At 41.2% G+C, this 19865-nt stretch overlaps 1 protein-coding gene across 7 annotated transcripts in view; it reads left to right on the top strand.

Annotated features, from left to right (window-relative positions):
• PIEZO2 (piezo type mechanosensitive ion channel component 2) overlaps positions 1 to 19865 on the top strand; it is a 252980-nt gene that overhangs the window by 206159 nt on the left and 26956 nt on the right. For 5 of the 7 annotated variants that reach the window (XR_015153974.1, XM_086373218.1, XM_086373217.1 and 2 more), the window contains 7 exons: positions 1265 to 1386; positions 2378 to 2449; positions 6595 to 6701; positions 11383 to 11497; positions 15259 to 15318; positions 18139 to 18305; positions 19458 to 19624. Coding sequence is in view for 5 of the 7 variants with exons in the window: in XM_086373218.1 (XP_086229344.1) it covers positions 1265 to 1386; positions 2378 to 2449; positions 6595 to 6701; positions 11383 to 11497; positions 15259 to 15318; positions 18139 to 18305; positions 19458 to 19624 (810 nt within the window). In the remaining 2 variants the exon portion in view is untranslated. Of the gene's footprint in view, positions 1 to 1264; positions 1387 to 2377; positions 2450 to 6594; positions 6702 to 7926; positions 8026 to 11382; positions 11498 to 15258; positions 15319 to 18138; positions 18306 to 19457; positions 19625 to 19865 lie in introns of all 7 variants that reach the window. The other 2 variants (XM_086373221.1, XR_015153975.1) reach the window with 2 other exon arrangements.

Raw genomic sequence — 19865 nt, 5'->3', positions numbered from 1 at the left:
ACTGAAAATAATTATTTTCTTGGAGTGAAATCTCTAGCAGTAAGTGGAACTTCTGTGGAAGGCTAGTGCCTCACATGTTTGGGGCCAGGTTTAAGAGCTGATGGCCATAGAATTCAAAACCTAGCCACTTTCTCCAGGAAAATGGAGAGACTCTGTCAGCCCACCAGGAAAGTTCCCTGAGTTTCTAAGACTAGTTCATTCCATCCTGACCTCATCTCCCAGCTTCTTTCCCTGTGCAAAAAAAAATATTTGTCAGTATGAATCACACTACCCCATGGCATGGTTATTTTCATAATCAAAGATATGAGTTATATAAAATATATATAATGAAAGTACAATATGGTATAGCTACTGCTATTGTTGTTTCTAGCTATCTAAATCAGCTCTAGAGAAATAGCAAATTTGAACCCATATGTAGTACGTGTTCCTAATTTCCCATAAGTGAGACCTCTTAGTATAATTTATATCACTGGATTTTTCCATTTCCTTAAATGAGAAGTCAGAATAAAAAAAAGAATGAAGGCAATGATCATTGCTAAAGACAAACAAATAAATAAAATATTATTTAAGATGCCCAAAGCAGAAATGTCACTTAAATTAGTTTTAAAACTTGGGCCATACATTTAAAATTTTAAAACCAAGAAATGAAATGTTTTAGGACTTCCTTGGTGGTCCAGCAGACTTCCACTGCAGGGGCAGGGCAGAGTTTTGATTCCTGATCTGGGAATTAAGATTCCACATGCTGCACAGCGTGGCCAAAAAAAATTTTTTTAATTAAAAAAATAAAAGAAATGATATCATTCAAGAGGACATATGGGGGAGATGAAGTTCAACACTGCAATTTCTGAATAGACTTCCTGAATAAACGACAAAGAGCTACAACACAATATTTTCCCAGATCCAGTAAGAGATTAGATGTGACACACAGGAGAGTCGTGGGGTCTGATAGACTGTTTGAGTGGCAACTTGCTATTTACAAAACAGTTCTTACATTTATACGTCTTTTCACTTGATCTTCACAACTATATGAGGTAGGCAGTATTTTTCTTTTAAAGACAAATGCAAAACCTGGGAGAATAAAAGAAACAAGGAGACACTTGTTGCTAACAAGCAACCATCCACAAGTCCCAACTGTTGCCACTCCATCCACGATTTTGGCTGTGTGCATAAAAGTGTAAAGGTAACTGGGTGTAGGCTGTGTGCATAAGTGTGTAGGTAACTGTGGGCGTGTTCTTGGCATTGCTGCTGCTATTTTGTTGTTCAGGATGGACCGCATCAAGGCCAGGCAACAGAAATACAAAAAGGGTAAGGAGAGGATGCTGAGCTTGACCCAGGAGTCGGGGGAAGGCCAAGATCTCCAAAAAGTTTCTGAAGAGGATGACGAGAGTATGTTGAAATATTTCCTTCTTCACTCAAGTACCTTGATGTTGAGTAAAAACATGATATAGGGTAGGGCTGTGAAATAACATTACTATTCATTCTAGTTTTATGTTCCAATTGTAGGTGGAATGTGTTTGTTTCAGAAAGTACATATTTAATAAATCCATGACTTTATGAATAGCACCATATTTAGCAAGATGACCTTAATATAAATTAGCTTCCATTTCACGGACATGTGCTTCTGAAAAAAATAGAATGAGTTGGCTTCATTTGTTCCTTTAGGGAAGATATGTGGTTACTGTTGTCTTTGATTTCTATAAGTTTTATACAAAAATTAAATACATAAGCCCCTGAATAACAGTAGTTAAAATATTCAATTATGATCTGTTCCAATGAAACTTGAGATGAAATATATATTTATTATATCTAATTATAGATTTGTTATATCCAGTTAAGTTTAAAAGTTCTTAAAGATGCTTGCATGCTTTTCTATTTGAAAGGAATGGAGAAATAATACATGGTGTTCTTCCAGTGCATAGTATCTATTTATCAACAATAAATTGATATTTTCCAACCATGCATTAAAATGATCAAAAGAGATATTTCTGGTTATTGGAATGTACGTATTTTAGCAAATTATTTGCCACTAAATTTTTCTATAATATCTGGGTGGTGCTTCTTTTTGTTAATTCTATGGAAAATTCAATGTGGGATGCATTTTTGACAGACAATCATTTTCTTATACTTTTTATATGCCCTCAGTCACTAAAAAGAAAGTGAAAATGTGGCATTCTGTTAATAGAATACTGAATATTTACCTTGTGGAATTGACTGCTGAACCACGTAAATGTTCAGTCAGTAGAATTTCTTTTCCTGACCTTGGGTGGTGTACTTTTGCAATATGTCTAGATTTTGACAAGTGAGTTGTTAAAGCGTGGTTTTCAAAATTTGTTTTCTCACTTCCTGAGAATTAATATTTGGACGTATTTTATTTTAGGAGAAGCAGACAAACAGAAAACCAAGGGCAAAAAAAAGCAGTGGTGGCGGCCTTGGGTTGATCATGCTTCCAGTAGGTTTTTCTCGATCCTCTTACGATTTCATCGATTCTAACCCTTATATCCTTGACCAGAATTCAGGCGTCCCCGTGACCTATGTGTTCCATGCATGGTTTGATGCTTGTGACTTGATAGGAGGGGCAGAGGGGAGAAACACTGTGATCTCTATGGGTCTCTGAGCATGACAGATGGAATCTTCCAGAGCAGTCAGCCGACTCCCATGTGGCTCACATGTTCCTGAGCACCACCCATGGGCTCAGAGAGGGAAGAGGGGTTGATGGCTTTGTTATCGGATTCTGAGGTCCAGAGCTCTGCTGAGGTGTGTTTGTTCCATGGCTGAAAACCCTTATTGAAAATGCATTTCAGCTCCTCCTGGAACTCTGAATTTAAAGAAAATCATTGTATTTGGAATGTCCATGACCCTCTTTGAAAAGCACTGGGTGTGAATGTGAATGACCTACCCCCCAACCCGCCTCCACCGCTCTGCCATTCCAAGAGCATTGATTCCATTTTTGTAAGGGTAGTTGGCAATTTATTAAACACAAAGATGGGGATACCTTAAGACAGTTACTTTCTCACCCTGCCTCCTCAGTTTCAAAAAAGCTCTAAAACTACCCTCCAAATCCAACGCCTGATGTGTGGGTGGTCTCAGAGTCACCAGAGCTTAGACAGGACCCTTCAGAGGAAAGTCAGATGATGGTTTTGGAAAAGCAGAACTCGATAGCCACACAGAGTTGGTGTGTTTCACCCTATCACAGAAAAAAAAAAAAAAAAGAATTAGTAATTGCGAAATGCAGCGGCTATGCCTGCTCTGCTTAGCAAAGGATGTAGCACTTACTCTTGGCAATGGCATATTCTAATGGAATGATCCATTTCAGTCTGGCCCACTTTGAATTTGTTAGAGTACTGAATAATTATTCATTATCTTGCAGATTACTTGTAATGTCTGCAGACTTTTATATCTTGTATTGTGTCTTGATTACTGCAGTTTATGTAATCAGACAAGTAATATCACAAGGTCCCTAACGTCAACAGGATGGTGTTCAGAATCAATAGGAAATCAGTCAGAATCCTTTCTCTCACCTAATTCTTACCATCATTTAGATCTGGTTTTGGCCTTTCACCCAAGAAATAATTTCCTAAAATCAGCAAGCCAATTTCAGGAAGCGATATTCAAATTTTGCTCCATATACCTGGATGTAATAAAATGTAATCCCAAATACTGAATTTAGCATTATGGCATGAAAAAAATTCATGAGTTCTAAAGAGTTTCATTTCATCTGCTGCTCAAGTCAAAAGACAAAGATTCAAGCTGGAATTCTGTGTGACCCACTGTCTGCTGGCGTGTCAGTCATGCCAACAGTCTCCTGTGCGGACACTGTGTGCCAGTTTCTATCAAGTCACAAGTAAACTGTGCCAATATTTCTGTTTTTAAAGGGCCCTTTGCTAGTTTAGAGAGACCTATCCATTTCAAAATGGTGTCATACTGATGTTTTGTCCTTTAACTGGGGGTATATGCCCGCTGTGGTCATCATGAGACTTTCCTTTGCTCGTGTAAACATTGCATTTTGGAAGGAATTGGATATGGTCTTCGGTCACCACCTTATGAGTTGGTTATCCTTGAAAGAACTTCCTCTGAATGTTGTTGACTTTAGAGTTTCTGATTCATTTCACCCTCATTATATCAAGTTCCTGAAGGCTGGGATTACACTACCTGTGCCTCGTTATAAAACTTCCAGTGCAATGATGCCGGGGTATGTGTCATTCATAGTTTGGAATCAGATACTTCTTTTTACAAGCTGGGGAGGAAAGGAAAGGAATTGACGTGTGGCTTATTTTATAGACAATGACGAGTTCCAAAACCTATCTTTAGATTTGGAAGCACTTTATTGAAAGCCCATTTTCCCATCTCTTGAGTCATTGGGCTTTTAAATATTTCTTAGAGGTGCCAAGTGTAAGAATAAGTGTCTTTGGAATACCCTTTGCAAACTCACTGATGATACAATAACGTTGCTGTGTTATTCACATTACTGGTGAGCATCTGCACTCTTAACATGTTCTGTAGGTGACATCCTCCCAGTTCCATGTCTATATGCACACAGACCATCGCATCATTGCTGTTCAATGATACCTTCCATGCTGGTGAGACGCACTTGTTTCCACATCAGTTCTGTACAGCAGAATCTGTGACAAGCCTCACTTTGTTGTCAAATATCTGAAATACAGGACCAAGTCCCTGGTGTTACAGGTGGTGGGATTTTAAAAGCCAGCTGTCAGCATCCATGTCCATGGTACATACACAGACCCAGGCTGGAGGCAGGACCCCTATCAGAACTCACAAACATAAATATAAGAGCTTCTTTACTTATTATTAGCAGATATAGAACTTCAGGAAATATTATCTAAGTTTCATTTCAATGACAATTTATAAAGGAATAGGAGATTTTTAAAACATTTTCTTCCATTTTTAATGTGTTAATGGCACATGTCCCATACAAATTGGCAGCATCTTTCAAACAATAAAAATCAATGTACAACTGCTTATGATGAAAACTGACTTCAGTGGCCCCATGAACAAAAGTTCTCGAAGGTATGATTGAATACAGTTGAAGCTATCGTTGATTTTAGAGCCAATAATGAGGGTAAAATGTTCAGTCCTGGAAATCTCGGTGTTTACCAAATGACCATGTGACGTCAAGTCCGTGTGACTTTCCAGCAAATCTCTGAGCTTATCTGAAGCATTACTTTCATGGTCTCCATCTCGGTCCAACGTAATGCTGTGACTTTGGTTCGTTCTTGCTTATTCTTACCTTATGTTGAATTGCATTTATTTCCTCAGGCCTGGGCCCAGTCCTCTGGGCTTGGTTCCTTCTTCAAAATAAACATAACAAATCACAGTGCTTCTGTTCAAGGATATAAGGCCCAATTCATTCATTCTGCATCTTCATGGATGAAGGTCTCAGATATGTCTGAAAACATGGGCAAAATTACTCACTATCATGTTTGGTGATAGCAACTAATTTTCAACAAGCCAAGGTTTCCTGTGACCTTACAGTGGATAAGTCCAGAAGATACCTAAAGACATCACGTGATGTCATCCAAAAGATACCTCAGCATTTGAAAATTCTAATATAACTTGGAAATATGCGTATGTTTTCCTGCAGTGACAGTGCAGTTCTTGTCGCATCAGAAATGCACATGCTGGGTCTCTTTTCTCTGATAAAATAGTCATAAAACTGATAAAGATTCCATTCTCAAACTTCTTGAGCTCTCTGAACATTTCAGCTCTCTAGACTGTCTCCGTGCTTAAGACACAATATGTCTTTGGAAGGGAAATGCCAGGCAAGGACTATCCATATGGTTTGTGCTTTGTGTCTTGTGGTCAGTACAGTTCTCCTCAAATTTCAGCAAGCAACTGGGGGGCTTCTTGTTGACCAGAAGCCTAACAGTGCTAAACCGTATGGATCTTGTCCTCCTGGCTCCTTCTGTCCTAGCCTATGAGTAGAAAGAGCCAGAGTGTGGTGGTGGTGTTTTTGTGATTGTGCTTTCTTTTTTTTCTTTTCTTTTTTTTTTTATGTTATTTGCCCATTTCCTCCTCATGATAATGTGTGATATAAAGAAAAACTCTTTTTCAAATGTCCTGCGGCCTGTGTTATGGCCTGTGTCTGCACAGTATAAAGTGAAGCAGAAGGTGGTGACACGTGACTCCTGGTCCCTAATCATCCCTGTTGGCTCTGCCATAGCAATTTGTACCCATTCAGGCAACGCTGAAGCTTCTGCTTCACTTTGAGCTTGTCTGAGGTCCTAAAATGCTGAACTGTGACATGATGATAGTTTTCAGTCCTCTCGGCCATCTTGGTAACAGAACCAGTTGCTCCAGGCCTGATCTGGTGTATCCGTGTACAATTTCCTGTGAAGAAGGAAGAAAATGCCAGATGAACCCAGCAGCAGCCAGGTCCCCTCCATGGCCTGGACGAGGCCTGGTGCTCCACAGACCATGTAGCTCATCCCAGAGTGAGGTCTCCTCATCTCCTGTTTCCTCGTCCCCACTGATGCCTTTGAGGGACAGGTTATGTGTCTTTGGGGGGCATTTCATAAATACACCCCAAACTGTCTCATATTTCTTCCAAGAAATAAGTACATATTTTGTTTTACTTAGTGGTCAGGAGTGGAGATTACTATTTGTTTGAAACGGATAGTGAAGAGGAAGAAGAGGAAGAATTAAAAAAGGAAGACGAAGAGCCCCCCCGGAGGTCAGCTTTCCAGGTAACTATGGGGATAAGGACATCACAGCCTTGGTTGGTTGAAGAGGTTTTCTTTCTGACAGACCTTGACCACAGGCCTCAACTTCCTCTGCCGTATTCATGCGTGGTGGCTCCCAGAGGTTCTAGTTCACATCTGAAGTCGCGTGGTTCTCACTGTCCTGTCCTGCTGCTTGCTGTCAGCATTGCAATTGTTACTGCCAGAATTCCTGCAAGGACACTGGTCCAGCCAGCTGTTCATTTGCATAAAAAAAATTTCTGGTGCTCTAAACAAAATTAAGGCTGCCCTGAGTGTACTTCGTTTCAAGCTTTGGATCACTTGAGTGGACTTCCAGTTCCAGAGGAGAAATAGCCGACCATGAAAATAAAATCCTCGCTTTGTTTTGAAAACAGTCATTTTGAATTTTGAAAATCAGTTCCCTTGGTACTTCTAAAGATTTTAGACTGTATTAAAATCATAAAAACCTCCAGCCCAGTTTTGATGTTCTCAACTTAACTGCCTCTCTTTTTCAGAACCTGCCGTATCGTTCTTGGTGACATGAGTCACCAGCCTAGTAGCGTGTGTCCAGCAATTTTATCATCAGTGTTTGTTAAAGATGTGGGCTTGTCAGTAGAGTTACATATGGGATGAAAACTCGGTAGATTTCCATTACAAGGGAGCAGACACAGGGCTGTTCTTTCCCCACTGTTAGACTATAAGGCACACAGATGGACATCCGGCCAGTCTCATGATGCCTCCATGAGGCCAGTGTCTGCTTGCTGGCCGGGTCTTCCCAAGCTGGCAGCTTACCTCCACCCTGTCTCCCTAGTGAAAGTGAAGAACTGAGTTGTTCGCGGGGACACTTGGCTCTGATGATGCTCTGTCACTTGCCCCATTGCTGCCCGCGTGTGTTTCTTGATGACAGCGTGTGCATGTGTGCAGCTGGCTTGCTCAACACTAATGACTTGTTTATTTTTATTCCAACGCGTTTCCTTCTAATCCTCACTCATCAGGCAGCAGAGGAGAGAGCGGGTCGTCTTCACCATTTTTACAGATTACATGAATGATAAATCATTTTCTTTATTCCTATCCTACAAGCAGGGCACATTTTATTACACATTCAGAGATGAGCACGTTTTAACCCAGTCGGTATAATTGTAGAGCCAAACTCGTACTGATGTCTTATATTAAGTGATCGGTTTTGGGGGGTTTTTTCTACTAATTACTCTTGCTTTGTCCTTCTTTGTAGAGAGCTATTGGGAAGTTTGCATCAGCCATTTTAGCCTTGCCAAAGTCTATCATTAAACTTCCCAAAACTATTCTTCAGTATTTAATCAGAGCTGCAAAGGTATTTGACATTTTACTGATGTGTGGTGTGTGGCCCTCCGCTCCGTAGACCTTTAGATGGGCAGACCCCTGCTGCCCCACATCTGCGTTTTCCCTGTTCTATACATCTTACAATGAAGGAATGAGAAGAATTTAAAATATTGGGCAAATTTTTCCAAAAATCGTCCTGAGAAGCCAAATTCCTTATTATGGTGATTCTTGTTTTTCAGTCAGCATCAGAGCTGATTAAAAAATAGAAAGAGAAAATGCAGATACAAATCTTCTTGTAGTTCTGCCTAAGTCACGTCTCATGTTAAAAGGGTCACCTATGGTTGCATGCATCAGATATGATGTGTCAAAACATGACCATTTCTCAGAAAGCTGGTAAAATTACAAACAGAAAAAAACGACTCGTTTTGCTCCGTCTCCTTTCAGGCTCCCAGTTAAGCCTGCATCTTCCTAAATTGGACTCTTCTGGCATCTTCTGCCCAAGTTCAGTGTCTCTCTTCACTGGCCTGAGCTGCTGTGGACGGTCCACCCAGCCTCCACAGTCCACATCATCAGAGACACTGCTGAATGAACTGCTCCAGTTATTTGTTAATTCACCCAACACACAACAGAAAGTATCTAGCTACCTCTGCTGTGGTCATTTCATAATTGGAAATCATAAATAGTGACTCACTACTCTTGTGCTTTATAGAAAGCCGCTTCTCCTGCCTTAAACTGGAGCATGCATTTACACTAGCAAAATGCTCCACAAGGGTGTGGCTAGCAAGGGAGACCAAGGCTTCTCCCCTTTTACCTGGGGGTCTTATTTAAACGCAGGTTATTTAAATTATATCAGGTCCAGAGGGACCTGAAATTCTAGATTTTTCTCAAGCTCTCAGTTGAACCTAAAAGCTGCTCTGCCTTGCATAGCACAGTCTAGACCCCTGGGTTTCTTCCCTTTTTAAAACGCCAGGTTTCTGAGTTCTAGTTTAATATTCTCTGTTGCTGCTTCCTTGGATTTCTTTTCTTTTCCCCTTTTATGACTGCCTATGTATCTTTCCATTCATGTTTAAGAATTTATATGAAAGATTACAATGTGATTATTCCCCGTCTTAGTTTAAAAAATTATCTTCTTACCAACAACATAAAGTTCTGGATCACAACTGGATTAAAAAACATTTTAGAAAACTTAACCAACTTCGGTTACAGATCTCCACTTCAATAAAGTCCTCTCCTATTTCAAAAAGTAAATGCTTTTTGCGTAAGAAGTTTTCAGTAAAAGGAATCCCATTTCCCTGATATTTAAGATGAAATCACTGAGGGTGAGCTCTGAGATGAAGTTGGGTACAGGCTAGTGGCAGCCGCAGATGGAGAAGTCGATGTCATTTATACACATTTTCGTGTGTTTTTCTACCCAAGATTAGCTCTTCATGTGTCTGTTCTCCAGAGATACCCATGACACTGGGAGGTAGTTACCACTGAGACTTCGGAATTGAGACATTTCAGAAAGAAGCTTAATTCAGTGTCTTAACTCAGTAAGAATTGGGATGCTTCCTCTTCCTCCTTCATCATCCAACTTTTCCCAGAAATAGTCTGATCCTCAGTCCAGTGTTCCTGGAGCTGTAAAATATTTGTACTTCCAAACATGGACATGAAGGTCATTTTCCTACAAATGAGGACTTGTCCTAAGATCCTCCCCTTCCCTCCTTTCTTCAAACACTCATCTCAGCGAGGAAACACCAGCAGGATCAGTCATTGAAGGACCACATGTAGAACCAGGAACACCATTTTAATGAGGCATCATCGGTGTGGCCAGAACCCTTTCTACAAGATACCTTCATTTCTGTCCTAAACCCTCCCCTGCTCTCTCCTCCCCTCTCTTGTCTCCTAGGAGTTTCATTTTTCTTCAGAGCAAAAGATTGTACACGTAGTACACTCACAAATCCTGAATCACTTTCTTATTTTCCACTTTGGCATTTTTGCATTATCCAAAAGCAATATTGTAATAACACTATTTTAAGGAAATGTCACAGTATGTATTTCTTAAGCCTGAAAATTTCTTTCATTTAGCAGTTCAGATTCTTTTAAAGAATCAATATTTTGCTGAAGCAAGTTTGCCTATTAACGACCTAAACCTCAGAGATATTCTTAATAGAATCTCCAGTTAACATGCTCAATAAACATCAACCATAAATTCCTTTTTCTGGTGCTTATGCTTCAAATTGCAATTCGCTTTTCCTTTTCAAAATATGTTTCTGGCATAAACTAGGATAACTTTTTTGACTCCTGGGTTTATTATTCAGAAACTATACAGATCTTGTATGTGTGTGAATTGCCCGTAAGATTCAGATTTCTACCTGTGAGGAAATGCTCTGACCTAGTAACCCACCACCTTTACATTTCCATGGATGGAAAAGTTAAACTCCCCTTCACTTCTACGATGCCAGTGGTTTGTTTACACTGTGTTTTTCAAGGATTTCAGAAATCTGAAAGTAATATAGAATAAAATGAAAGTGTTGGGGTTTACAAGTGCCCCTCCTCCTTTATCTTCATGATAGAAACCCAGCTTCCCTGAGACCAGCTGTGTTCGTGGCTGCACGTTGAGCATGCTGCCCGGCTTCATGGTTGTGGATGGCTGACTTTGCGTTCCAGGGTTTTCTTTGTGTTCCTTCTGCATGACTTGGGACACTGTTGGTGGGCGGGACATTCAAAATTGCTCTGTTGTGGTTACTGGTTGTCATGTATTAATGCAACTGTTTTCAGCTCTTGAATGAAAATGACAGAAGGTGACCTAAAGCTCCCCTGTTCTCCTTCCACCCATTCTGGAATAACCTCTTAACCTTCACAGCACAGTATCTTTCCTCTCCAAATACTGATCAATCTACAAAGCTCTTTCTCAAGTTGTTGGTAATAGTTGTTACTCACAAGAGAGAGTATCAAACATGCAAAAGTAATTTCCCAAAGTAAATGAACAAAAGATGTTTCGGTCTTGACTCAAACTTTATGTGTGTCGGGAGAAAATGAATGACACTTAGCCAGCCTTCTAGCTTATGCCTAGTATGTGTCACACAAGGGAATCAGGAGCTAAGTGTCAGAGATATAGTAGGATGGGAGGATGGGGGAGAAGTGGGCATTCGTGATTCTAGAGAATCTCATGATTGTCTGATACTGAACAAAATACATGCCTATAACATCTATTTTCACATTTTATTTCATGGCCAGTGAGCACTGGTCAGCTCAGTATATTGAGAGGTGTAAGACAGGGAGGTTTAATTCATGTTGAGAGAAAAAATATATATATTTCTGAAAGTCAGGAAGCTTGGTGTTGGTTCCTTTTTCTTTAATTCAATTTATTAAAAGTTCAGAAAATAATGAAACTTTCTCCCTTCAGTTTGTTTATCAAGCCTGGATTACTGACCCTAAAACAGCACTCCGACAGAGGCGCAAAGAGAAAAAAAGATCTGCAAGAGAAGAACAGAAAAGAAGGAGAAAAGAATCCGGGGAGGGTGAGTGATGGAGAGGGCTTGCAGCTGACAGGCATCGGACCAGGGACAAGCTTGGGAGGAATGAAATTTTTAATGTCTAAAGAACACAAAGGCTTTTACTTGCCCTTTCTCAGGTCTTGGAATAAATTAAAACATGAATTTATGTTGAGGTACATATAATAAAATGCGAAGAGAGATAGAAGCAAAATAACCCCAAAGAAAGTAGAAGCAAAATAATAATTTTTAGGTGGCTATTAAGTCATCGAAAAGACATAGAAGACGACCTGATCATTAAGTGAAAAGCTGTTCTTGGAAAATAAGAAAGATGAACCTTTAGAAATTTGATCAAGAAAAAAAAGGGAAAGAACACTTAAAGAGCAGTCAAGGGCCAAAAATGGAACATATCTACCAGTGCTGTATTCAACACTATCAATTCATTCAAAAACATATGATAGAAACATGTTTCTAAGGGGAGGAAATGACGACAAACACACCAAAACAAAGTTAAAAAGCAAGTGGGGAGCTCAGGGAAAATGTTTTTATTATGTATCAGACTAAAGATCAGTGTTCTGGCTATATTAAGAACTTCTGAGAGTCAGCAAAAGAAAAATTTAGCCCAGTGAATGGGTATGAAAAGTAATTCAAGATCAGAAAATAGAAACAGCCAAAAGGAACTCAGTTTCACTAAGTAGCTCAATATGAGAAATGCAAACTAAATATTTTGACATTCTGTTTTTTTAATCGATTGGATTAGCAAGAATGTAAACATAGCTCTGGAGCTAGAGGAGGCGTCTGTGCTCTGTTTGGAGCTAGAGGAGGCGTCTGTGTCTGTGGTATTGTAAACAGCACCTCCACTTTGGAGAGCAGATGTCAATCGGAAAATTTAAGTGTGTGTCTCCTACTGGGGATCCCTCCCACCTCCAGGTGTGTGGCTTCACATGAGTCAATATTTGCACATAAGCACAAATACACATGGGCTTCCCTGGCAGCTCAGCTGGTAAAGAATCCATTTGCAATTGGGGAGACCTGGGTTTGATCCCTGGGTTGGGAAGATCCCCTGGAGAAGGGAATGGCTACCCTCTCCAGTATTCTTGCCTGCAGAATTCCATGGACAGAGGACCCTAGTGGGCTACAGTCCATGGGGACACGACTGAGCGACTTTCACTTTTTTCACATTCACAAGCACATGTGTCTAACAATATTCATCAAACATTATCACTAACGAAAATTTGGAATATCCTAAATGTCCACGTAAAGAAGAACCAAATAAATTATGTGACCAGTATATTACGGCATACTATTTAGGAGGTTAAAAAGCAAAATGAATTACTTTGAACTGCCATGGAGAACAATTCCTGACATACTGTTAAGTGAAAAGCATGCTGGCATGCACATTATGAAACCACTTACGAAACGAAACCGAAGTGCCTCCAGACAATGTTTTGCGTTTTTAATGGATGCATGTAATCGTGTATAAATGCACAAGGGAAAAGACTGGGAAGAAAACTTAGCCAGTTAATTGCTGTGGTGACTTCTGGCAGAAGAGGTGGGGAGGCTGAGAGTAAGGGGTAGGATTAAAGAAACCTTCAGGCTTGTTATATTTTAATTCTTTACAAAGGAAATGTGTATATTGATTCTTTGTGAAATTAAAAATGTATTCAAACAAGAAAAGAAAAGGAAAACATAACTTCTAATGGAGCTCTAATGGCAAAGCTGTTCTCTTTTTTGACCGTTCTGCTCCCTGCTGCCTCCTGTAGCTTTCATTTTATTTTACTTGATTGGTTTAAAAAGGCAAAATTAAGACACTGAGGATGTAGCAAGTCAAGCAGTAAGGAAGCGGATGCAGTATAGCCTGGAAAGCTACCCTAAGGCACCAAATCTTTGCAGGGTTTGTGTTCTCTTCAACCCCTTTCCTGGGTATACATACCTGTGGGCAGGTACTGTTTCCTTTGATTCAAAAGTGAGTCCATGCTGCACAGATTCTCCTGTATGTTCATTAACAATATATCATGAACACTTCTCCAATTAAGTATTTATAAAACTATATCATCCTTTTTTAATAGCTGCAAAATATTCTGTAATATGGATATGCATAATTTATCCAACTCCTCCATCGCTAATGGATATAAGATTTGCTTCCAAATTTTTGCCACAATAAATAACACTATCAAGGATTTCCTCACACAAAAATTCATATGTAGTCATGTGTGTGTGTGTTTAAATGCATGGCAAAAGCAGGAAGAACACACACTTTCCCCAAAATAGATGATCGGAAGTGGAATTTCTGGGTTAAAGTGGGTGCTTTTTTTTTTTTTACTTTAATAAATATTTTCCCAAGAGATTTTAGAAATTTAAACTCCTCTGTATGAGGTGTAGGAATGTCTATTTCCCTGGAGCTTTGTCCTATGGGCTGTTACTACTCTTTTTATCGTGTGTCTTTTCAAGGATGACAAACAGCTTTTGTTTTCATTTGAATTTTCCTAACTAATAAAGTTGAATATTTTTTATTTCATATTTTCTTGGTTTTTGTGGGGGGCAGGGGTGGCTTCCTTGGTGGCTCAGATAGTAAAGAATCTGCCTGCAATGCAGGAGACCTGAGTTCAATCCCTGGGTCAGGAGGATCCCCCTGGAGAAGGAAATGGCAACCCACTCCAGTATTCTTGCCTGGAGAATTCCATGGACTAATGAAACTAATAAGGTTGAACGTTTTATTTCAAATTTTCTTGGTAAATATTAAAATGAAAAAAATTTGAATACAAAAGTAAATAAATTTTACTTTCAAATCCAAGATTTAAACATTTTTATCACATTTCATAATAGTCTATTGGATTGTCTTTATTAATCTAGGAGATACTTATATTAGGAATATTATCCTTTTGTAGTGTTACAAGTATCTTTTTTTCCAACCCAGTGCTTATCTTTTAGTTCATGGTGTACGTTTTCTAAGTAATGTTTAATTTTTTTCTGATGTCAAGTAGGTCTCTCAAGTAGGTTTCTTTTTGGAATTTCTGTATTTTCATCTTGCTTAAGAAAGTCTCCCCCCCAGGTGTTATGCATATGTTTTCTTGTATTTTCCTCTTAATTTTATTTACCTTTTGAATTTTTATTATTCTTTGAAGCGGAGATCTATTATGCTAAGCCTGTTTGGTAAATGAATCTTTCTTTTTCTATTAATTTAAATGCTCCTTTTGACAGTGTTAATCTCCCATTTAGTCTTAGGTATGTTTCTGGGTTCTGTATTTTGATCCTCAAGGTATTCAAAATTACAACCTCATAGTTTTTAACAGCAGTCAGCACACTTTTTCTATAAAGGGCTGGATAGTAAATATGATAAGCTTTGCACTGTAGATTCCTGCTGCAACTCACCCTGCCTTCTTGAGCAGATTTGGATGGTATGTCCCCAAGTGGGCATGGCCATGTTCCACCAAAATTTGAATTTTATATAATTTTCATATGCATAAAATATTCTTCTTCTTCAGACTTTTTTTCAACTATTGAAAATACAAAAACCACTCTCAACTCACAGGCCATTAAACAACAGGAAGCAGGAAAGATTTGACCAAACAATTTGGTTTACCATCCCCAACTCCGCAATACTCATTCTGAAGTCAAGTGAGGAGAATCTGAAAGCTCAGAATTCTGACAACTCTTCTCTGGGAGCTCTTCAAATAGGCAGAACGTCCCAGATTTCATTATAAAATTCCTCTCAGTCCAGAAGTGTAGCGTCAGTGTTAATTTACCCTGAAAGGATGTAACTCATGTTTCTTGGACACTCTTGGCAGGTCCTGTGGAGTGGGAAGACCGGGAGGATGAGCCAGTCAAAAAGAAGTCTGATGGACCAGGTAACAAAGTGAAGATGCCCATCAGCAAGGGAGGTGGGGGCAGGGGCTGGGAGTGGGACTATGTTTCTTGCCCAGATGGTGCGTGAGGAAGGCTGCCTGGAAACAGTGAATTAAATCCTGTTTCTGGACTGTGACTCAATAATCAGCATCCCTTGAAATCTCATCTCTCGTGAAATTGCATCTCTAGTGAAATTGCAAAGGGACTCTGAAAATGAGACCTACCTTTGCATTGTGGGATGAGATGTCGGATTAGAGTCCATGTGTAAAGTCCTTTACCCAAATGCCTATGAAAGGGAGTTGGGAACAAATTATAAATGTCCCAGGGAAACCATCAGCATGGAGGCCCCCCAAAATATTGGCATTTAGAAGTCATGGAAAAGGAGTGAAGTGAGAGGTAGTTTCAGTCCCTGGGTGGGGAAGATCCCCTGGAGGAGGAAATGGCAACCCACTCCAGTATTCTTGCCTGGACAATCCCATGGACAGAAGCACCTGCAGGCTACAGTCCACGGGGTTGCACAAAGTCGTATACAACTGAAGCGACTGAGCACGCGTGAGTGGTAAGTACACTGGGAAATGAGCAGCCTCCAGGGCTTGGGCTGACTCCTCCTTTTAGCGAAGAAACCTGAATCCCAGCGCATCTGCTCAGGACTCCACACTGTCAGGGACAGAGCTCACATCTTCTGAGCCCCAGCCCAGGCCCAGTGGCATGTGGGCTTCACCAAGCCTGAGACTGGGGGGAACATTTCTGCATCAGAAAAAAAAAAAGAGGAGAAACAAAACCCTCTGAATGCAGTGAACCCACATGCCTCTCTGGCTCCACAAACACATGGCTTCCTCTGCCTCAGGGCTGGCAGTCCTGGGTGCACCACTTACCCACAGGCAAGGTGTTCAGGCTCTTTTGTGCTGGACACAAATACATCCATGGATGCCATCTGTTGACACAAAACGAGACTTCCCAAAGGCTCTCCAAGCCCTCAGAGGCACGGTCCTTGAAGCGGGCCTCCACGTCCAGACGATCGTCTTGCTGTCTGTGGGGCAACACCCTGTTATTCCTGCAAACTTTTTCCTGGTAACAGTGCCCCTGCTTCGAGTACCTTGTCTCCTTTGCCATAAGCTTTACACACATTAGCTTGTTCAACTCCCTCAAAGCCCTCTTCCCCACTTAACACAGAAAAAAACCAAGGCAGAGAAAAACTAGCCAAGTTTCCCAAATCTACATGACCACTCGGGGGTAGAGATGAGCGTCGGAGGTGAGCTGGTCACACGCAGCTCCCCAGGCGGGTCCCAGACACAGCCAAGAGGAGGGAGGTGGCCCAGGGTCAGTGGGCATCTCAGGACTCCTATGGTTTGGAGAGGACTGACCACACAGTCAGAATTTTATAGTAAGCATAGCTTGGTGTCATTAAATACATGTGAGGAAGATGATACAGGGGTTTGGATAGAGTCTTAGTGTGTAGACTGAATTCTGTACGAAATACCTTTGAAAGGTGTTCAACTACAGTTCAGCTGTAGTGGGAAACATCAGAGTCTTACTGAACCAACAGAACAAGAAAAGCATTAAAGGAACCAATTACTTGGATAGATTCAGACTGTTTCTGGCCAGTAGCAAATACCCTTGAATGCAGGCTGTACTTCTAATTAGACCTGGTGTCTCTATATGGACCTGTTTCGACTGAAGCTTTGACCTGCCGGAGTCCAGCTCCAGCAGCCAGGGATTCAACTTGAAGGGGTGGGCGGTGTCTGCGAGAAACTGAGGCAGCTTCTCATTTTTCTTGGACTGCCTGTTTATTTCAAGCTTATGATTCTCTTTTATACTTTTATAAAAGCATTAGGTCAGAGGTTTGATATTTTCAGTTCCCACTGACCCAGATTTGTTGTCTCCATAAATCATTGTTGCCCCTCAAAAGGAGTTCCTGCCTCAGCAATTCGCTTATCTACTTCTTCTCATGTGTCCTTGTGAATAACCTGTAACTCATGCTAATGTCTGGGCTGCATACCACACTCCTCAGTTTATTTATCTTTCTAAGTCCTGTTTGCCCCTAGTATCCTAAGCTCACTATTTCTTAGAAAGGGCTTCTAGCTAATAATATCTCTAAAGTCCCTAATTTCTATAAGCTATAGTAGAATATGCTAACATTACAGCAATCCTTATATCTTTAGCTTCTATTTTAATTATTCCTAAGCCCTAAATTCAGCAAACTCCTTTGCTATAAACACTTTTCTCACAAATGGGCTTCAGATAGCAGTCCCTCCCATGGCCTCAAGCTGGGGCCTGTGTGCTCACCCTGGAACACTTTTTTGTAAAAGTCCTTAAACAAATGTCAGTGATTAACTTTATGAATTATTCTTTGAGCACAGCTGCAGAAGGCTTTATGCCTTCTTATGCTCCTCTCAAAAACAATAAGCACCTTAATATTCTCTTCAGTCAACTCAGCCAAGAAAAGGAAAAAACAAGTCAGAATCACAAAGCCTAACTCCTTCATTCCGGGTCCGTGCCTACGGAACAAAGGGTGGGGGTGTGGGGCCATGCCTCCATTTTGTCAGTAACGCCTAATGCGTCTCCCGACGTTGACCAAAGGTTAACAGTTCTATCCGAGTTTGGTTTGGGTGCTGCCAGTGCAGGTGTGGAAAACCCTGCCCACCACTTCCATGCCTGTGCACACCAGTGCCTCCCGTCCCCACCACGGCCCTGTCTCTCCATGTCAGGGTCAAGGACAAAACCAGGCAGGGCTGCCTTTGATAAAACACCACTGCTCCACACACAGCACCATGACTGAGGGTGCAATGTCCCTTTAAATCAAGTTCTCTTCTTCCTCCTAGACAACATCATCAAGAGGATCTTTAATATTTTGAAGTTCACCTGGGTCCTGTTTCTGGCAACCGTGGACAGTTTCACAACGTGGCTCAACTCCATCTCCAGGGAGCACCTCGACATCTCCACTGTCCTGAGGATCGAGCGCTGCATGCTGACCAGAGAGATCAAGAAGGTAGCCCTGCTCGAGACCCTGCTTCGCTTCTGCCCGAGTCACAAAAGTTCTAAAAGCCAGGGTCCAGACCTCCACAGAGGCTCAGACAAAATCCTTCCTCTCCAGTCTTTGCATAACCCCTCTGCTTTTTTGGTATATTTCAGTATTTTCCATGCTCAGAATGATAATGTACACACCACACACACACACACCCACACTCACAGTCCTAGGATCTTGGCCAGCATGTTCACTCTGTCACCTCTCGTCACCATGGTTCCCAGCTGCACTGATTCTGTTGTATCTCATAAAGGATCATGTGCTTTAGTCTGGGAAGTTTGGCCTGAAACTTCTCATAGGGAAAATTAGGAATATACACATGTGGAGGCTCAGAAGGTAAAGAACCTGCCTGCAACTCAGGAGACCCAGGTTCAATCCCTGGGTCCGGAAGATCCCCGGAGAAGGGAATGGCAACCCACTCCAATATTCTTGCCTGGGAAATCCCATGGACCAAAGAGCCTGACGGGCTACAGTCCATGGGCTGGTAAAGAGTCAGACATGACTGAGTGACTAAGACAAAACATAGGCATAGATGGTTTCTAGGTTACATTTGAAAAAAAAGTTCATGGCTGGAAAGGTTACTCTCACTTAGCAAAATTATCAACATATGAAAAGGGATTCCTTTTTAATTTTTTAATTTTATTTTTTGAGATGTGGGTGGCATATACCATTTTATTCATTTCAGGCTTACAGTATAATAACTTGGTATTTATGTATATTGTAAAATGATAACCACAGTAGATCTAGTTAACTTCCATCACTGCACCTGTTATAAATTTTATTGTGAAGAAGACTTTGAAGATCTATTCTCTTAATAACTTTTCAATACGCAATACAGTATCGTTAACTCTAGTCACCATTGCATCCCCATGGTTTATTTATTTCATAACTGCAAGTTGTACATTTGACCATCTTCAACCTTAAACTAGGAGGGGTTCCCTGTTCAGCATGACCCAGTAGCATCTGGCACCATTAATTCAGTGAGTTGACGTCAATCCTCAGCTTGACTAACTTGGCTTTTCATCCTGCTCAAGGTGTGTGTGATGGGGGAGGGCTGTCCGTACTGAGAAGCGTTGATGTCTGCACAGGGCTGTGACAGTGTCTCCCTCTCCGCAGGGCAACGTCCCAACCCGGGAGAGCATCCACATGTACTACCAGAACCACATCATGAACCTGTCCAGGGAGTCGGGACTGGACACCATCGACGAGCACGCTGGCACTGCTGCAGGTGCCCAGACTGCCCACAGGATGGACAGCTTGGATTCCCACGACAGCATCTCCAGGTAGGTCACATGCTCCACAGTGGTGCTGCTTTCCACAGGGATGACAGAGGTGAGAGGTGATGGGAGAGGTGCAGGCTAATCAGAACCTTGGGAGTGCCCAGCTGCTCTGGGCTGTCTCCGTGGACATGGCCCAGCAGAGCATCGCTGCCCCTGGTCCAAGCAGAGAGAAGCAGATATCAATCATAAATTATTAGAAAGACCCATGTGACCCACGGGCCCAGGACTGGGATTTCCAAGCTGG

The sequence above is a fragment of the Bos grunniens genome, chromosome 24 (genome assembly GCF_055505025.1).
Source record: "Bos grunniens cultivar Pamir isolate PY7600 chromosome 24, Bosgru_T2T1.0, whole genome shotgun sequence".
In the NCBI taxonomy this organism is placed as follows: domain Eukaryota; kingdom Metazoa; phylum Chordata; class Mammalia; order Artiodactyla; family Bovidae; genus Bos; species Bos grunniens.
Note: the sequence above shows the minus strand (reverse complement) of the source record. Positions and strands in the feature narration are given on the sequence as shown.